This window comes from Babylonia areolata, chromosome 19, assembly GCF_041734735.1.
Source record: "Babylonia areolata isolate BAREFJ2019XMU chromosome 19, ASM4173473v1, whole genome shotgun sequence".
Taxonomy (NCBI): domain Eukaryota; kingdom Metazoa; phylum Mollusca; class Gastropoda; order Neogastropoda; family Buccinidae; genus Babylonia; species Babylonia areolata.
In genome coordinates this window covers 1080568-1100862 of record NC_134894.1, presented here as the reverse complement: position 1 = coordinate 1100862, position 20295 = coordinate 1080568, and the positions used below count along the sequence as shown (strand labels likewise).

The window sequence follows — 20295 nt, the reverse complement described above, 5'->3', positions numbered from 1 at the left end:
TCCCTTCCTCTTCCTTGTCTTCAGTTTCTCCAGTTTTCGAGTTATGCATGCATGTGAATGACTTGTGCGGAAGCGCTTTGATTAAATACCATTATTATTATTATTATTGTTCAGTCGTTTTGTCTTTTCTATCGCTCTCTCTCTTTCTCCCCCTCAGTGTTCTCCCCCCACTCCAACCCCTCTCTTTTCATTTAATTCTTGTCATTTCTGTGAATATGAATAGCAATATGAAAATCATAAAGCAGGAACAACAGCAACAAACGCAAGCAAAAACAACACAATTTTTTTAATGTTTGACGGCAAAAGAATATATCACATCACACCAATTTCGCAAAACGATTTTTGATTGGCTTGTTTCAGCCAATGAAACTTTCGAGTGCAGCGCATCTGCAGAGACAACAGAAATGGCTTCTTTGGTTTTTATATGGTGAACAGGTGCGAGTAATTGTGACAAAACAATCGTTTGCCGACCTTCGAGAACACGAAATAGCTGGCAGGGTAAGGGATTTTGCATTATTCTTTCATATGAAGGCGTCAAAGCAAAGAAATTGTGTGCAATACAAAGGAAAAGAGAAGAGGTCTTTGTCTAACTGGGCAAAATTTCAGCACGTTGTGTGAGATAGTCACTACTGTGCATCGTGATTGTGATCGGAGGTCAAGAATAGAGCGTGTAAAATCATATCAAGGTGCTCCATTACCGGGCATACCAGTTCAAACTATCCGTACTTATGATCCTGCAGGACAGAGTTTAATCTTTCTTTGACGAACTGAGCGTTAAAAATTACTGAAACTAGTGAAAGTCGAGACTCGGTGTTTTCACGACCATGTATACGTGACACCAGTCAGATTCTCCACCTCTCTCTCTCTCTCTGTGTGTGTGTGTGTGTGTGATTACATATGTGGTCAGGTTCTTGAATGGAAACTATAACTTTCAGTAAAAGTTACAATCAACATGATACTCTTAACCCCGAGATGTATAGCTTTGTGCATACTTTGTGAAGCTCCAGATGTTAAGGTATCTTCCATCACAAGCATGCTGATATGGTGTAGATGAAATTTTCTAATAATTTGAGTGTGTGTGTGTGTACATGTGAATTCATTAAAAAAAAAAAAAAAAAAATCAGCTCAACTGTCACTGGAAAAACTGTCTACCTTGTAGTTGTACTTACCAGAATGTCAAGATAGGTAGATTGGCACTTTTTGTTTTTATTTAATTCCATACGCCTGCAGCTATGTAATAATGCATACATGTACGAGGGTCATTCAATAAATAAGGTGAATTTTTCGGTATAAGGACTTCTAATACAGATAGAAGCTTACTTTTTTTTTTTTTTTTTTTCAACGTAGTCTCCCAGCACTGTCACACACTTTTCCCATCTGTGCACAAGCTTCCGTATTCCCTCAGCGTAAAAATCTTTGGACTGATGTCTCAGCCAGTCGCTCACAACACTTTTGACTTCGTCACTTTCAAACTTTGTGCCTCTCGTGAACGCTTTCAAGGGACCAAACAGGTGAAAGTCTGAAGGGGCATGGTCTGGGCTGTAAGGGGGATGAGGGAGCAGTTCCCAGCCCAGCTCGTTGATGGTCTGCACCGTTCGGGCTGCTGTGTGAGGCCTTGCATCTTTGGCACCCACCGGCAGCTGACCTTCGAGTAGCCAAGGTCATCATGGACAATTTTGTGTGCTGTCCCAACAGATAAGCTCAAAGTCCTTGCAATGTCATCCACTGTCACCCTTCTGTCAGACTGAATGAGGTCATTGACTGATTCGATCACCTCAGGAGACCTCACTTCTGTAGGCCTTCCAGGCCTGTCTTCATCCTCAACACTGCTCCGTCCTTCTTTAAACAATTTAGCCTACTTGTAGACATTTTTTCGGCTGAAACATGTGGCACTATACACAGTTGACATTCTCCTATGAATTTCAACTGGTTTGCACCCTTCAGCAACCAAAAACTTGATAACTGACCGCTGTTCAATCCTGGAGCATGCTTCTTGGTCGGCCATCTTTGTTAATCGCCAAAACTCTCAAAGTTTTCTTTAATCTGCAAAACAAATTAAATCCATGTGAAAAAGAAGTAAAAAAAAAAAAAAGAAAAAAAAAGTAAGCTTCTATCTGTATTAGAAGTCCTTATACCGAAAAATTCACCTTATTTATTGAATGACCCTCGTATATTATACAGTTTTACTCGCAGATTGACAAACAGGCACCTTGGAAGGGGGCCTCAAACGTCACACAAGTTGAGTGTGTGTGTGTATGTTAGAATATGTCACTATATTTGTGTGTGTCTGTGTTGCAGTGCATTTGTGCATGTATGTGTATCTCGATCTGTGGAAGAGAACTAAGCTTTATCTGCAGAGGGTGGCTCAGTTATCAGATGTACATTCTCGGTGGAGAACGGAGAAGGATTTTCCATCGAATGATCTGAACATGCTGGAGGTGGTGGTGGGTTATCACTCAGCAGATGTGAGTCCTGGAGGCAGCGATGGGTCATGCACAGAGGAAGTCAAGGGCTAGGGTTGTCTGTGCTGTCCTCAAGAAGTTTTTCTAGTTGTTCTTCTTGAACTGCTGGTGAGGTTCTGCTGAGAAACTCATCTGGTAACTGCATGTGACCTTAGGCCACATCGAGGCATGTTGCCAGTAAGTGCGTGATAGGGAGCCATCTGAATGGCTTCATGGTAGCTGTTGTTCATGGTCTACTGAACAAAAAGGGCATCGTTAAGTCCATTGAGCAGATTGTTATCTTGCATCCATACCATAAGCCTTGAGCAATAGCAATGCGAATGATATTTTAAAACTCATACATGGCATTGCTTATTACATGAAATGGGCACGACATTTGCTCATTTCATGAAATGGGTAATTTCATAGATTGGATGTAACACATACATAATATTAACAGTTTCTATGACTTTCTAAAGGTGTTTGTCAGCACTAGGTTGTCACTTTTTTGTTCCTTCTCTGCAATATTGAAACATATTTTTATGGTGTTTTTTTAGCATTGACTTGTGACAACCCTGTTAAATAGGTGTACACTGTACTAAAGTGTCTGAAGTTTGACTTTGAGACTTTGTGTTAGTAAATAGATATTATGGCATAGCATACATGGCATTGATGGATAGCACACTTTGTGAAGTTGGCCGAGTAGTCAGAATGCTTCAGCTTGTTTTGTGTGATGTGTTTCAGTCAGGGCAAAAGTGAGGAAGATGATGGAAAAGAAGATCCGACTGAAAACAGTCAACCCTCAAATCACCTGTAGCCTGTGTCGGGGTTACCTCATTGATGCCACAACCATCACGGAGTGCTTGCACACCTGTAGGTCCTGCTGTGTACTCTGTGTGTGTATGTGTGTGTGTGTGTGTGTGTATGAGTGTGTGCATGTGTATGTTTTGATAAACAGAAGTGTATTTTGTATCTGTCTGAAGCACCATGTCATATCATTTGTTTCAATTATAAACCATGCCATCTTTTTAGAAAGAAAAAAAGTTTGATTATAATGCCTTCATTCCAAGGACATAGAGAGGAAAAATGGCATTGAAATTCATAAAGACATGTTACAATTGATTTCAAGTCCTATTTATTCATGAGATAGAATGCTGATTATTTTGAAACACCTGGTGACTGGAGACACTAGGGATTATACACTCTCTGTTTTCTGGGTCACACTTACAGTTGTCAGGTGATCTATTTCTCTCTCTCTCTCTCTCTCTCTCTCTCTCTCTCTCTCTCTCTCTCTCTCTCTCTCTGTGTCTCTCTCTCTCTCTCTCTCTCTATATATATTTTATTTTTTATTTTTTTTATTTATTTTTTTATTTTTTTTATTTTTTTAATAATGTGATAAAATCTTATCTGTTTTATGACTGGAGACACTTGCTTTTCTTCCAGATAGCTAGAGGTTTGTAAGATTGCCTGCCAGAAGTGTGTAAATATACAATGATGACATGTACTAAATTTTAGTGTGCATTTTTGTATGATAGAAGAAAACTGATAGAGGTCTTGTATATGTAATGGGCAGTTTTGACCATTGTTTGAAAAGTTTGTTTTGATTGTTGCAGTCTGCAAAACGTGTATTGTGCGATTTCTGGAGGAGCACAACACCTGCCCAAAGTGCAACATCGTCATACACCAGAGTTATCCTATGAATTACATCAGGTACTGGTATTGCCACTGGTTTTTGATACACTCACTGTGAATTACATCAGGTACTGGTATTGTCACTGGTTTTTGATACACTCACTGTGAATTACATCAGGTACTGGTATTGTCACTGGTTTTTGATACACTCACTGTGAATTACATCAGGTACTGGTATTGCCACTGGTTTTTGATACACTCACTGTGAATTACATCAGGTACTGGTATTGCCACTGGTCTTTGATACACTCACTGTGAATTACATCAGGTACTGGTTTTTGATACACTCACTGTGAATTACATCAGGTACTGGTATTGCCACTGGTTTTTGATACACTCACTGTGAATTACATCAGGTACTGGTATTGTCACTGGTCTTTGATACACTCACTGTGAATTACATCAGGTACTGGTATTGCCACTGGTCTTTGATACACTCACTGTGAATTACATCAGGTACTGGTATTGCCACTGGTCTTTGATACACTCACTGTGAATTACATCAGGTACTGGTATTGCCACTGGTCTTTGATACACTCACTGTGAATTACATCAGGTACTGGTATTGCCACTGGTCTTTGATACACTAACTGTGAATTACGTCAGGTACTGGTATTGCCACTGGTCTTTGATACACTCACTGTGAATTACATCAGGTACTGGTATTGCCACTGGTTTTTGATACACTCACTGTGAATTACATCAGGTACTGGTATTGCCACTGGTCTTTGATACACTCACTGTGAATTACATCAGGTACTGGTATTGTCACTGGTTTTTGATACACTCACTGTGAATTACATCAGGTACTGGTTTTGTCACTGGTTTTTGATACACTCACTGTGAATTACATCAGGTACTGGTATTGCCACTGGTCTTTGATACACTCACTGTGAATTACATCAGGTACTGGTATTGCCACTGGTTTTTGATACACTCACTGTGAATTACATCAGGTACTGGTATTGTCACTGGTCTTTGATACACTCACTGTGAATTACATCAGGTACTGGTATTGCCACTGGTTTTTGATACACTCACTGTGAATTACATCAGGTACTGGTATTGCCACTGGTTTTTGATACACTCACTGTGAATTACATCAGGTACTGGTTTTGTCACTGGTTTTTGATACACTCACCCTATGAATTACATCAGGTACTGGTATTGCCACTGGTTTTTGATACACTCACTGTGAATTACATCAGGTACTGGTTTTGTCACTGGTTTTTGATACACTCACCCTATGAATTACATCAGGTACTGGTATTGCCACTGGTCTTTGATACATTCACTGTGAATTACATCAGGTACTGGTATTGTCATTGGTTTTTGATACACTCACCCTATGAATTACATCAGGTACTGGTATTGCCACTGGTCTTTGATACATTCACTGTGAATTACATCATGAAGTGCTATTGTCACTGGTTTTCGATACACTCACTGTGAATTACGTCAGGTACTGGTATTGTCACTGGTTTTCAATACACTCACTGTGAATTACATCATGAAGTGGTATTGCCACTGGTTTTCGATACACTCACTGTGAATTACATCATGAAGTGGTATTGCCACTGGTTTTTGATACAACACTCACCCTGTGAATTACATCATGAAGTGGTATTGTCACTGCTCTTTGATACACCAGAGTTGTCCTATCAATTGCCATACACTAGAGTTATCAGATGAATTATATTAGGTAGTGGTATTGTCACTGCTACTAGTGCTAGGAAATTATAGATTATTGTTATATAAAGAATACATGTGTATATAAAACATTGAAAACTATCACATAAATTTGTGCTTAGCTACATCCAAAAAATGGTTTGTTTTCAACACTGTCTGTTTCCCGGTCTCCCTCTCTGTATCTTTATCACTTAACCAAACATTAGCACACACACACGCACGCACACATGCACACACGCATATACATATATACACTCACACACACAAGCATGTATGCATGCAAAAGCATATATATCAGTTGAGATTCTAAAAACAGTATGTGTGCATTTGTGTGCATTGTGACCAGTCATATGGCCGATTTGGGTAGACCCTGTGTATGTAGTTATTACAAAGAAAAATTCTGACTGGGGGATACATCTACATAATACAGTGTACACGGAGGTGTGGTGATGTTAATGGATTGTTATGTGTTTGTGATGCAGTTTTGACAGAACTATGCATTTTATGTATTGTGTGTTTGTGTTGCAGTTTTGACAGAACTATGCATTGAATGGATTGTGTGTTTGTGTTGCAGTTTTGACAGAACTATGCATTGAATATATTGTGTGTTTGTGTTGCAGTTTTGACAGAACTATGCATTGAATATATTGTGTGTTTTTGTTGCAGTTTTGACAGAACTACATTGAATGTATCGTGTGTTTGTGTTGCAGTTTTGACAGAACTACATTTAATGGATTGTGTGTTTGTGTTGCAGTTTTGACAGAACTATGTATTGAATGGATTATGTGTTTGTGTTGCAGTTTTGACAGAACTATGCATTGAATGTATTGTGTGTTTGTGTTGCAGTTTTGACAGAACTACATTGAATGTATTGTGTGTTTGTGTTGCAGTTTTGACAGAACTATGCATTGAATATATTGTGTGTTTGTGTTGCAGTTTTGACAGAAATACATGGAATGTGTTGTGTGTTTGTGTTGCAGTTTTGACAGAACTATGCATTGAATGTGTTGCATGTTTGTGTTGCAGTTTTGACAGAACTATGCAGGACATTGTCTACAAGCTGGTGCCCAATTTACAGGATAGTGAGTACAGTAGAAAGGTTTGATATAATGTGGTATTGGTGAGTCTAGAGAGTGCTGGTTGGTGTGCTGTGATACAGTGCTTTGGAACACAGTTTGTAAATGAAAATTGGAAGGCTTGATGGAGTTATTTTTGGTGGTGTTTTTTTGTGTTTTTTTTAAAATAATTTTTTAAATTCTGTTTGTGAGGTGGATTGACGAAGGCATGCTGTAGAAGATACACCCATCTTTGTGGAAGTTGGATTTTGCAAGCCTAGAACACCAATTCTAGATCTGGAAAGTTATTATGATAAGGAGGTCATGACAGTTTTTTACATGTAGTAGACAGTTATAGTTTGTAAAGATTCAGCCGACAGTGAGCTACAGATTTGTTTTGATGTAATCTTTGTCCACATGAAAAATGCCAAAGCTTTGCATCCGTCCTTGTGTTTTTCACAACTCATAATTGCTTTCCCTTGCTTTTCAAACTGTTTTAATGTAGCAGGTGGTAATAGTCTCCCAGAATGCTTCAGCAGCCAGTTTGAAATTACAGATTGTTTGAGACCAGTGGACAGAGGTGTGTTTTACCACTGACTGTTTGAGACCAGTGGACAGAGGTGTGTTTTACCACTGACTGTTTGCGACCAGTGGACAGAGGTGTGTCTTACCACTGACAGTTTGAGACCAGTGGACAGAGGTGTGTTTTACCACTGACAGTTTGAGACCAGTGGACAGAGGTGTGTTTTACCACTGACTGTTTGAGACCAGTGGACAGAGGTGTGTCTTACCACTGACAGTTTGAGACCAGTGGACAGAGGTATGTCTTACCACTGACTATTTGAGACCAGTGGACAGAGGTATGTCTTACCTCTGACTGTTTGAGACCAGCGGACAGAGGTATGTCTTACCACTGACTGTTTGAGACCAGTGGACAGAGGTGTGATTTACCACTGTCTGTTTGAGACCAGTGGACAGAGGTGTGTTTTACCACTGACTGTTTGAGACCAGTGGACAGAGGTGTGATTTACCACTGACTGTTTGAGACCAGTGGACAGAGGTGTGTTTTACCACTGACTGTTTGAGACCAGTGGACAGAGGTGTGATTTACCACTGACTGTTTGAGACCAGTGGACAGAGGTGTGTTTTACCACTGACTGTTGTGTTTCAGGGGAGATCAAACGACAGCTGGACTTCTACAAGAAAAGAGGCCTCACTCCTCCAAACCAGACAGGTACACAGCTGTGTGACAGCACATCAGTGATTTGTTACATTGGTGTTAGTGACAGGATATTCAGTGATTTATTATATTGGTGTCAGTGACAGGACATTAGTGATGTATTTTACTGGTGTTAGTGACAGCACATCAGTGATTTGTTATACTGGTGTTAGTGACAGAGCATTCAGTGATTTGTTATATTGGTGTTAGTGACACCACATTCAGTGATTTGTTATATTGGTTTTTAGTGACACCACATTCAGTGATTTGTTATATTGGTTTTAGTGACAGCAGATCAGTGATTTATTATATTGGTGTTAGTGACACCACATTCAGTGATTTGTTATATTGGTGTTAGTGACAGCACATCAGTGATTTGTTATATTGGTGTTAGTGACAGCACATCAGTGATTTGTTATATTGGTGTTAGTGGCACCACATTCAGTGATTTGTTATATTGGTGTTAGTGGCACCACATTCAGTGATTTGTTATATTGGTGTTAGTGACAGCACATCAGTGATTTGTTATACTGGTGTTAGTGACAGAACATTCAGTGATTTGTTATATTGGTGTTAGTGACACCACATTCAGTGATTTGTTATATTGGTTTTTAGTGACAGCAGATCAGTGATTTATTATACTGGTGTTAGTGACAGGACATAGTGATTTATTATACGGGTGTTAGTGACAGCACATCAGTGATTTGTTATACTGGTGTTAGTGACAGAACATTCAGTGATTTGTTATATTGGTGTTAGTGACACCACATTCAGTGATTTGTTATATTGGTTTTTAGTGACAGCAGATCAGTGATTTATTATACTGGTGTTAGTGACAGGACATAGTGATTTATTATACGGGTGTTAGTGACAGCACATCAGTGATTTGTTATACTGGTGTTAGTGACAGCACATCAGTGATTTGTTATATTGGTGTTAGTGACAGGACATTGAGTGATTTATTATATTGGTGTTAGTGACAGCACATCAGTGATTTATTATATTGGTGTTAGTGACAGGACATTGAGTGATTTATTATATTGGTGTTAGTGACAGGACATAGTGATTTATTATATTGGTGTTAGTGACAGGACATTGTGTGATTTATTATACTGGTGTTAGTGACAGGACATAGTGATTTATTATATTGGTGTTAGTGACAGAACATTGAGTGATTTATTATATTGGTGTTAGTGACAGCACATTCAGCGATTTATTATATTGGTGTTAGTGACAGCATATAAGTGATTTATTGACTCACTTGTGTAAACAAAGTGAGTCTGTGTTTTAACCCGGTGTTCGGTTGTCTGTGTGTGTGTGTGTGTGTCTGTGTGTCCGTGGTAAACTTTAACATTGACATTTTCTCTGCAAATACTTTGTCAGTTGACACCAAATTAGGCATAAAAATAGGAAAAATTCAGTTCTTTTTAGTCATCTTGTTTAAAACAATATTGCACCTCTGGGATGGGCACAAAAAAATAATAAATGAAGCCTGATTATATGCAAACTGCATTTACTGTTATATTTATATTTTTTTGTATTCTCTAAACTTGGCACTTTGATTTGATATTCGACCCAACAACAAGAACAGTCATAATTATCATTTTTTGTTCAAACAGGAACTTCTTTTGCTAAGCATGGAAGTTTTATTTATTTTGCAAACGTTTTGGTGCAGATAGTAAAAAAGGGAAATTACTCTAATTAATGCTAGAGGACTTAATTTGCTTTAAACTGATCTCTCTCATCTTAAACATTACATTTTGAAACAAGAGAGGCAAGGCCTTCAAGACTCACTTGTGATGCACTTTTTAAAAAAAATCCAAGCTTTTTATGTATTGAGTATAATTTCAAAATGTAATGTTTAAGATGAGAAAGATCAGTTTAAAGCAAACTAAGTCCCCCAGCATTAATTACAGAGTAATTTCCCTTATTTTACTGTCTGCACCAAAATGTTTGCAATAAACAAAACTGATTTATTATATTGGTGGAGGCGACAGCATATATGATTTAGAGAAATATGCAGAAGCTGAAGTATCCGTGACTGTGCACATGACTGTAGTGTTGTGGTGTTGCTGTGTGACAGTGCTGTGTGACAGTGTTGTGGTGTTGCTGTGTGACAGTGTTGTGTGACAGTGTTGTGGTGTTGCTGTGTGACAGTGTTGTGTGACAGTGTTGTGGTGTTGCTGTGTGACAGTGTTGTGTGACAGTGTTGTGGTGTTGCTGTGTGACAGTGTTGTGTGACAGTTGTGGTGTTGCTGTGTGACAGTGTTGTGGTGTTGCTGTGTGACAGTGTTGTGTGACAGTGTTGTGGTGTTGCTGTGTGACAGTGTTGTGGTGTTGTGTGACAGTGTTGTGGTGTTGCTGTGTGACAGTGTTGTGGTGTTGCTGTGTGACAGTGTTGTGTGACAGTGTTGTGGTGTTGCTGTATGACAGTGTTGTGTGACAGTGTTGTGTTGCTGTGTGACAGTGTTGTGGTGTTGTGTGACAGTGTTGTGGTGTTGCTGTGTGACAGTGCTGTGTGACAGTGTTGTGGTGTTGCTGTGTGACAGTGTTGTGGTGTTGTGTGACAGTGTTGTGGTGTTGCTGTGTGACAGTGTTGTGGTGTTGTGTGACAGTGTTGTGGTGTTGCTGTGTGACAGTGCTGTGTGACAGTGTTGTGGTGTTGTGTGACAGTGTTGTGGTGTTGCTGTGTGACAGTGCTGTGTGACGGTGTTGTGGTGTTGCTGTATGACAGTGTTGTGGTGTTGCTGTGTGACAGTGTTGTGTGACAGTGTTGTGGTGTTGCTGTGTGACAGTGTTGTGGTGTTGTGTGACAGTGTTGTGGTGTTGCTGTGTGACAGTGCTGTGTGACGGTGTTGTGGTGTTGCTGTATGACAGTGTTGTGGTGTTGTGTGACAGTGTTGTGGTGTTATTGTGTGACAGTTGTGGTGTTGCTGTGTGACAGTGTTGTGGTGTTGCTGTGTGACAGTGTTGTTGTGTGACAGTGTTGTGGTGTTGTGTGACAGTGTTGTGTGACAGTGTTGTGGTGTTGCTGTATGACAGTGTTGTGGTGTTGTGTGACAGTGTTGTGGTGTTGCTGTATGACAGTGTTGTGGTGTTGTGTGACAGTGTTGTGGTGTTGTGTGACAGTGTTGTGTTGTTGCTGTATGACAGTGTTGTGGTGTTGTGTGACAGTGTTGTGGTGTTGTGTGACAGTGTTGTGTGACAGTGTTGTGGTGTTGCTGTATGACAGTGTTGTGGTGTTGTGTGACAGTGTTGTGGTGTTGTGTGACAGTGTTGTGTGACAGTGTTGTGTTGTTGCTGTATGACAGTGTTGTGGTGTTGTGTGACAGTGTTGTGGTGTTGTGTGACAGTGTTGTGTGACAGTGTTGTGTTGTTGCTGTATGACAGTGTTGTGGTGTTGTGTGACAGTGTTGTGTTGTTGCTGTATGACAGTGTTGTGTGACAGTGTTGTGGTGTTGTGGTGTGACAGTGTTGTGTTGTTGCTGTTGTTGTGTTGTTGCTGTGTGACAGTGTTGTGTGACAGTGTTGTGTTGTTGCTGTATGACAGTGTTGTGTGACAGTGTTGTGGTGTTGCTGTGTGACAGTGTTGTGTGACAGTGTTGTGTTGTTGCTGTATGACAGTGTTGTGTGACAGTGTTGTGTGACAGTGTTGTGGTGTTGTGGTGTGACAGTTGTGGTGTTGTGTGACAGTGTTGTGGCGTTGTGTGACAGTGTTGTGTTGTTGCTGTGTGACAGTGTTGTGTGACAGTGTTGTGTTGTTGCTGTGTGACAGTGTTGTGGTGTTGCTGTGTGACAGTGTTGTGTGACAGTGTTGTGGTGTTGTGGTGTGACAGTTGTGGTGTTGCTGTGTGACAGTGTTGTGGCGTTGCTGTGTGACAGTGTGGTGGTGTTGCTGTGTGACAGTGTTGTGTGACAGTGTTGTGGTGTTGCTGTGTGACAGTGCTGTGTGACAGTGTTGTGTGACAGTGTTGTGGTGTTGCTGTGTGACAGTGCTGTGTGACAGTGTTGTGGTGTTGCTGTGTGACAGTGTTGTGTGACAGTGTTGTGGTGTTGCTGTGTGACAGTGTTGTGTTGTTGCTGTGTGACAGTGTTGTGTTGTTGCTGTTGTTGTGTTGTTGCTGTGTGACAGTGTTGTGTTGTTGCTGTGTGACAGTGTTGTGGTGTTGCTGTGTGACAGTGTTGTGGTGTTGCTGTGTGACAGTGTTGCTGTGTGACAGTGTTGTGCTGTTGCTGTGTGACTGTTGCTGTGTGACAGTGTTGCTGTGTGACAGTGTTGCTGTGTGACTGTGTTGCTGTGTGACAGTGTTGTGGTGTGACAGTGTTGCTGTGTGACAGTTGTGGTGTTGCTGTGTGACAGTGTTGTGGTGTTGCTGTGTGACTGTGTTGCTGTGTGACAGTGTTGTGGTGTTGCTGTGTGACTGTGTTGCTGTGTGACAGTGTTGCTGTGTGACAGTGTTGTTGTGTTGTGTGACAGTGTTGTGTTGTTTGACAGTGTTGCTGTGTGACAGTGTTGTTGTGTTGCTGTGTGACAGTGTTGTGGTGTTGTGTGACAGTGTTGTTGTGTTGCTGTGTGACAGTGTTGTGGTGTTGTGTGACAGTGTTGTGTTGTTTGACAGTGTTGTGGTGTTGCTGTGTGACAGTGTTGTGTTGTTGCTGTGTGACAGTGTTGTGGTGTTGCTGTGTGACAGTGTTGTGGTGTTGCTGTGTGACAGTGTTGTGGTGTTGCTGTGTGACAGTGTTATGCTGTTGCTGTGTGACTGTATTGCTGTGTGACAGTGTTGCTGTGTGACTGTTGCTGTGTGACAGTGTTGCTGTATGACAGTGTTGTTGTGTTGCTGTGTGACAGTGTTGTGGTGTTGTTTGACAGTGTTGTGTTGTTGCTGTGTGACAGTGTTGTGTTGTTGCTGTGTGAGTGTTGTGTTGCTGTGTGACTGTGTTGCTGTGTGACAGTGTTGTGGTGTTGCTGTGTGACTGTGTTGCTGTGTGACAGTGTTGCTGTGTGACAGTGTTGTGGTGTTGCTGAGTGACAGTGTTGCTGTGTGACAGCGTTGTGGTGTTGCTGTGTGACAGTGTTGCTGTGTGACAGTGTCGTGGTGTTGCTGTGCGACAGTGTTGCTGTGCGACAGTGTTGCTGTGCGACAGTGTTGCTGTGTGACAGTGTTGCTGTGTGACAGTGTTGTGGTGTTGCTGTGCGACAGTGTTGCTGTGCGACAGTGTTGCTGTGTGACAGTGTTGCTGTGTGACAGTGTTGTGGTGTTCCTGTGTGACAGTGTTGCTGTGTGACAGTGTTGTTGTGTTGCTGTGTGACAGTGTTGTGGTGTTGCTGTGTGACAGTGTTGTGTTGCTGTGTGACAGTGTTGCTGTGTGACAGTGTTGTGCTGTTGCTGTGTGACAGTGTTGCTGTGTGACTGTGTTGCTGTGTGACAGTGTTGTGGTGTTATTGTGTGACAGTTGTGGTGTTGCTGTGTGACAGTGTTGTGGTGTTGCTGTGTGACAGTGTTGCTGTGTGACAGTGTTGCTGTGTGACAGTGTTGTGGTGTTGCTGTGTGACAGTGTTGCTGTGTGACTGTGTTGCTGTGTGACAGTGTTGCTGTGTGACTGTGTTGCTGTGTGACAGTGTTGCTGTGTTGCTGTGTGACAGGGAGTGACGAGAACAGCAATGAACGCAGCAAGACGCCCGTTCTGGCCAATGGAGACCAGGATCAGGACCATCACCGTAGTGATGAGCAGGTGAACGTATGTCTGGAGTGCAACGCTGACAACATGCGCAACCTCAAACGTCGCTTCCTGCGTCTGTCATCTCAGGCCACCATCATGCACTTAAAGAAATTCATCGCCCTCAAGATTTACAACAACCTGGGCCGATTTAGAGATGTGAGTGTTGTATACATGTATAGAACTAGAATTTACAACAACCTGGGCCGATTTAGAGATGTGAGTGTTGTATACATGTATAGAACTAGAATTTACAACAACCTGGGCAGATTTAGAGATGTGAGTGTTGTATACATGTATAGAACTAGAATTTACAACAACCCGGGCAGATTTAGAGATGTGAGTGTTGTATACATGTATAGAACTAGAATTTACAACAACCTGGGCAGATTTAGAGATGTGAGTGTTGTATACATATATAGAACTAGGATTTACAACAACCTGGGCAGATTTAGAGATGTGAGTGTTGTATACATATATAGAACTAGGATTTACAACAACCTGGGCAGATTTAGAGATGTGAGTGTTGTGGGTATGGAACTAGAATTTACAACAACCTGGGCAGATTACAGATGTGAGTGTTGTATGTGTGTGTGATGATGTGTGGATGATAGAGGTAGATGTGTTATGATGATGGTGAATATGTGTGGATGATACAGGTAGATGTGTTATGATAATGGTGAAGATGTGTGATGGTGTGTGGATGATACAGGTAGATGTGTTATGATGATGGTGAATATGTGTGGATGATACAGGTAGATGTGTTATGATGATGGTGAAGATGTGTTATGGTGTGTGGATGATACACGGTAGATGTGTTATGATGATGGTGAAGATGTGTTGTGGTGTGTGGATGATAGAGGTAGATGTGTTATGATGATGGTGAAGATGTGTTATGGTGTGTGGATGATACAGGTAGATGTGTTATGATAATGGTGAGATGTGTGTGGTGTGGATGATACAGGTAGATGTGTTATGATGATGGTGAAGATGTGTTGTGGTGTGTGGATGATACAGGTAGATGTGTTATGGTAATGGTGTGTGGATGATACAGGTAGATGTGTTATGATGATGGTGAAGATGTGTTGTGGTGTGTCGATGATACAGGTAGATGTGTTATGATGATGGTGAAGATGTGTTGTGGTGTGTGGATGATACAGGTAGATGTGTTACGATAATGGTGAAGATGTGTTGTGGTGTGTGGATGATACAGGTAGATGTGTTATGATGATGGTGAAGATGTGTTGTGGTGTGTGGATGATAGAGGTAGATGTGTTATGATGATGGTGAAGATGTGTTATGGTGTGTGGATGATAGAGGTAGATGTGTTACGATAATGGTGAAGATGTGTTGTGGTGTGTGGATGATACAGGTAGATGTGTTATGATGATGGTGAAGATGTGTTGTGGTGTGTGGATGATACAGGTAGATGTGTTATGATGATGGTGAAGATGTGTTGTGGTGTGTGGATGATAGAGGTAGATGTGTTATGATGATGGTGAAGATGTGTTGTGGTGTGTGGATGATACAGGTAGATGTGTTATGGTAATGGTATGTGGATGATACAGGTAGATGTGTTATGATGATGGTGAAGATGTGTGATGGTGTGTGGATGATACAGGTAGATGTGTTATGATGATGGTGAAGATGTGTGATGGTGTGTGGATGATACAGGTAGATGTGTTATGATGATGGTGAAGATGTGTTGTGGTGTGTGGATGATACAGGTAGATGTGTTATGATGATGGTGAAGATGTGTTATGGTGTGTGGATGATACAGGTAGATGTGTTATGATGATGGTGAAGATGTGTTGTGGTGTGTGGATGATACAGGTAGATGTGTTATGATGATGGTGAAGATGTGTTATGGTGTGTGGATGATACAGGTAGATGTGTTATGATGATGGTGAAGATGTGTTGTGGTGTGTGGATGATAGAGGTAGATGTGTTATGATGTTGGTGAAGATGTGTTATGGTGTGTGGATGATACAGGTAGATGTGTTATGATGATGGTGAAGATGTGTGGTGTGTGGATGATAGAGGTGGATGTGTTATGATGATGGTGAAGATGTGTTGTGGTGTGTGGATGATACAGGTAGATGTGTTATGATGATGGTGAAGATGTGTGATGGTGTGTGGATGATACAGGTAGATGTGTTATGATGATGGTGAAGATGTGTTACGGTGTGTGGATGATACAGGTAGATGTGTTATGATGATGGTGAAGATGTGTGATGGTGTGTGGATGATACAGGTAGATGTGTTATGATGATGGTGAAGATGTGTTATGGTGTGTGGATGATAGAGGTAGATGTGTTATGATGATGGTGAAGATGTGTTGTGGTGTGTGGATGATAGAGGTAGATGTGTTATGATGATGGTGAAGATGTGTTGTGGTGTGTGGATGATAGAGGTAGATGTGTTATGATGATGGTGAAGATGTGTTGTGGTGTGTGGATGATACAGGTAGATGTGTTATGGTAATGGTGTGTGGATGATACAGGTAGATGTGTTATGATGATGGTGAAGATGTGTTATGGTGTGTGGATGATACAGGTAGATGTGTTATGATGATGGTGAAGATGTGTTATGGTGTGTGGATGATACAGGTAGATGTGTTATGATAATGGTGAAGATGTGTTGTGGTGTGTGGATGATACAGGTGGATGTGTTATGATGATGGTGAAGATGTGTTATGGTGTGTGGATGATACAGGTGGATGTGTTATGATGATGGTGATGGTGTGTTGTGGTGTGTGGATGATACAGGTAGATGTGTTATGATGATGGTGAAGATGTGTTGTGGTGTGTGGATGATACAGGTGGATGTGTTATGATGATGGTGAAGATGTGTGATGGTGTGTGGATGATACAGGTAGACATTCTGTGCAATGAAGAAATCCTGGGGAAGGACCACACCCTCAAGTTTGTGTCTGTCACACGGTGGAGAGCCAAGGTGAGTGTCGTGTCAGCTGTGTCAGTTGTCTGCAGTACACCCCCCCCCCCAACACACACACAGTCACACACACACACACAGTCACACCCACCCACACAGTCGCACACACACATGCACACGCAGAATGTTCATTAACATAGTTTCAGGAAGCTGCCCACGCACAGTGACACTTGCAGTACAGACAGCACTCTGAGGCCTGTGTGTGATGTAGTTGTATATGGCTCTGCGCATGTCCATTGGTATTGCACACACACATGCATGCATGTGTGCACAGACACACATGCACAGACATGCACAAACGTGCATGCGCTCACACACACACACACACACACACACACACATGCCGCGTGTAGATAATTCTTTAAGAATCCAACTCCACCCCCTCACTGACGCATGAGGAACCAGGAGTAAGTGGAGTTGTCCCTTGATACAATTGTTTCCACAGAAAGTGATAGCAAAGGGAGGGAAGACCAGTGTGCAGTGTTTTTGACAGAGTTGTTGTTCCTTGATGAATACACAGTGATAACAAAGGGAGTGAAGACCAGTGTGCAGTGTTTTTGACAGAGTTGTTGTTCCTTGATGAATACACAGTGATAACAAAGGGAGTGAAGACCAGTGTGCAGTGTTTTTGACAGAGTTGTTGTTCCTTGATTAGTGCACAGTGGTAACAAAGGGAATGAAGACCAGTGTGCAGTGTTTTTGACAGAGTTGTTGTTCCTTGATTAGTGCACAGTGGTAACAAAGGGAGTGAAGACCAGTGTGCAGTGTTTTTGACAGAGTTGTTGTTCCTTGATGAGTACACAGTGGTAACAAAGGGAGTGAAGACCAGTGTGCAGTGTTTTTGACAGAGTTGTTGTTCCTTGATGAGTACACAGTGGTAACAAAGGGAGTGAAGACCAGTGTGCAGTGTTTTTGACAGTTGTTGTTCCTTGATGAGTACACAGTGGTAACAAAGGGAGTGAAGACCAGTGTGCAGTGTTTTTAACAGAGTTGTTGTTCCTTGATGAGTACACAGTGGTAACAAAGGGAGTGAAGACCAGTGTGCAGTGTTTTTGACAGAGTTGTTGTTCCTTGATGAATACACAGTGATAACAAAGGGAGTGAAGACCAGTGTGCAGTGTTTTTGACAGAGTTGTTGTTCCTTGATGAATACACAGTGATAACAAAGGGAGTGAAGACCAGTGTGCAGTGTTTTTGACAGAGTTGTTGTTCCTTGATTAGTGCACAGTGATAACAAAGGGAGTGAAGACCAGTGTGCAGTGTTTTTGACAGAGTTGTTGTTCCTTGATGAATACACAGTGATAACAAAGGGAGTGAAGACCAGTGTGCAGTGTTTTTGACAGAGTTGTTGTTCCTTGATGAATACACAGTGATAACAAAGGGAGGGAAGACCAGTGTGCAGTGTTTTTGACAGAGTTGTTGTTCCTTGATGAATACACAGTGATAACAAAGGGAGTGAAGACCAGTGTGCAGTGTTTTTGACAGAGTTGTTGTTCCTTGATTAGTGCACAGTGGTAACAAAGGGAATGAAGACCAGTGTGCAGTGTTTTTGACAGAGTTGTTGTTCCTTGATTAGTGCACAGTGGTAACAAAGGGAGTGAAGACCAGTGTGCAGTGTTTTTGACAGAGTTGTTGTTCCTGTTGCAGGACACCCCTTTGTTGCTGCACTACAGACAGAGGGTGGCTGAGTTGTGACAACACGCACCGTCCCTCACCGTCCTCCTCCACACACACGCTACAGACAGGGTGGCTGAGTTGTGACAACACGCACCGTCCCTCACCGTCCTCCTCCACACACACGCTACAGACAGGGTGGCTGAGTTGTGACAACACGCACCATCCCCCTCCACACACACACTACAGACAGGGTGGCTGAGTTGTGACAACACGCACCGTCCCCCTCCACACACACGCTACAGACAGGGTGGCTGAGTTGTGACAACACACACCGTCCCCCTCCACACCCACACTACAGACAGGGTGGCTGAGTTGTGACAACACGCACCGTCCCCCTCCACACACACACTACAGACAGGGTGGCTGAGTTGTGACAACACGCACCGTCCCCCTCCACACACACGCTACAGACAGGGTGGCTGAGTTGTGACAACACACACCGTCCCCCTCCACACACACACATACCTGCGGTTCTGTCTGAACAGCCCTCATCCCCCACCCTTCACCTCACCCACCCACCTGTGGCAACGGTCCTCACCCCGCCCCCCCACCCCACCCACACTACTGTGGCAGTGTCTGGACGGGTCGTCTTCCACCTGACATGACATGAGATAACACTGTGGTCACAAATCGCAGCATGACTGCTTGTTGACTGCAGTCACAGTGTGGTCATCATTGTATGGAGCACAGCTTGCCCTGTGCGATTCTTTGGGCGAAAACTCCTGCCTGTATTGTTGGCATCAGGTCTGGATCAGAGAGGGTGTGACATGTAGAGGGGACCTCCACTGCCAACAGAACACAGACCACTGGATCACAGAGGGTGTGACATGTAGAGGGGACCTCCACTGCCAGCAGAACACAGACCACTGGATCACAGAGGGTGTGACATGTAGAGGGGGGGCCAACAGAACACAGACCACCGTTGTGGCCATCAGTTGGGTCAGTTCCGGCACTTCTTCAGCCCTGCTGGTTCCTTTGTCTGTTCTTTGTCCTTCTGCCCCTTGTCAGTCCGTTCTTCTTTGTTCTCCTGTCCCTTGTCAGTCTGTTCTTCTTTGTTCTCCTGTCCCTTGTCAGTTTGTTCTCCTGTCCCTTGTCAGTCTGTTCTTCTTTGTTCTCCTGTCCCTTGTCAGTCTGTTCTTCTTTGTTCTCCTGTCCCTTGTCAGTCTGTTCTTTGTTCTCCTGCCCCTTGTCAGTCTGTTCTTCTTTGTTCTCCTGTCCCTTGTCAGTCTGTTCTCCTGTCCCTTGTCAGTTTGTTCTCCTGTCCCTTGTCAGTCTGTTCTTCTTTGTTCTCCTGTCCCTTGTCAGTTTGTTCTCCTGTCCCTTGTCAGTCTGTTCTTTCTTCTCCTGTCCCTTATCAGTCTGTTCTTCTTTGTTCTCCTGTCCCTTATCAGTCTGTTCTCCTGTCCCTTGTCAGTCTGTTCTTTGTTCTCCTGTTCCTTGTCAGTCTGTTCTTTGTTCTCCTGTCCCTTGTCAGTCTGTTCTTTGTTCTCCTGTCCCTTGTCAGTCTGTTCTTTGTTCTCCTGTCCCTTGTCAGTCCGTTCTTCTTTGTTCTCCTGTCCCTTGTCAGTCTGTTCTTCTTTGTTCTCCTGTCCCTTGTCAGTTTGTTCTCCTGTCCCTTGTCAGTTTGTTCTTCTTTGTTCTCCTGTCCCTTGTCAGTTTGTTCTCCTGTCCCTTGTCAGTCTGTTCTTTGTTCTCCTGTCCCTTGTCAGTCTGTTCTTCTTTGTTCTCCTGTCCCTTGTCAGTTTGTTCTCCTGTCCCTTGTCAGTCTGTTCTTTGTTCTCCTGTCCCTTGTCAGTCTGTTCTTTGTTCTCCTGTCCCTTGTCAGTCTGTTCTTCTTTGTTCTCCTGTC

The 20295-nt window shown here is 42.5% G+C and overlaps 1 protein-coding gene across 1 annotated transcript; it reads left to right on the top strand.

Moving 5' to 3' along the window:
- The first annotated feature begins 399 nt into the window (after positions 1-399).
- On the top strand, positions 400-19809 carry LOC143294019 (polycomb group RING finger protein 3-like). Its single transcript, XM_076605409.1, has 8 exons — positions 400-498; positions 3186-3314; positions 4055-4151; positions 6849-6904; positions 8049-8111; positions 13741-13973; positions 16689-16769; positions 18417-19809. The coding sequence occupies exons 2-8, from the start codon at positions 3206-3208 to the stop codon at positions 18462-18464; spliced, it is 687 nt and encodes a 228-aa protein (XP_076461524.1). The 5' UTR covers positions 400-498; positions 3186-3205; the 3' UTR covers positions 18465-19809.
- The last annotated feature ends 486 nt before the right edge of the window (positions 19810-20295 follow it).

Coding starts and splice junctions, on each gene's coding strand:
- LOC143294019 (XM_076605409.1), top strand. CDS start 3,206: ATGATGGAAAAGAAGATCCGACTGAAAACAGTCAACCCTCAAATCACC. Junction 3,315..4,054: donor CACGGAGTGCTTGCACACCT/GTAGGTCCTGCT, acceptor TGATTGTTGCAG/TCTGCAAAACGTGTATTGTG. Junction 16,770..18,416: donor TCACACGGTGGAGAGCCAAG/GTGAGTGTCGTG, acceptor TTCCTGTTGCAG/GACACCCCTTTGTTGCTGCA.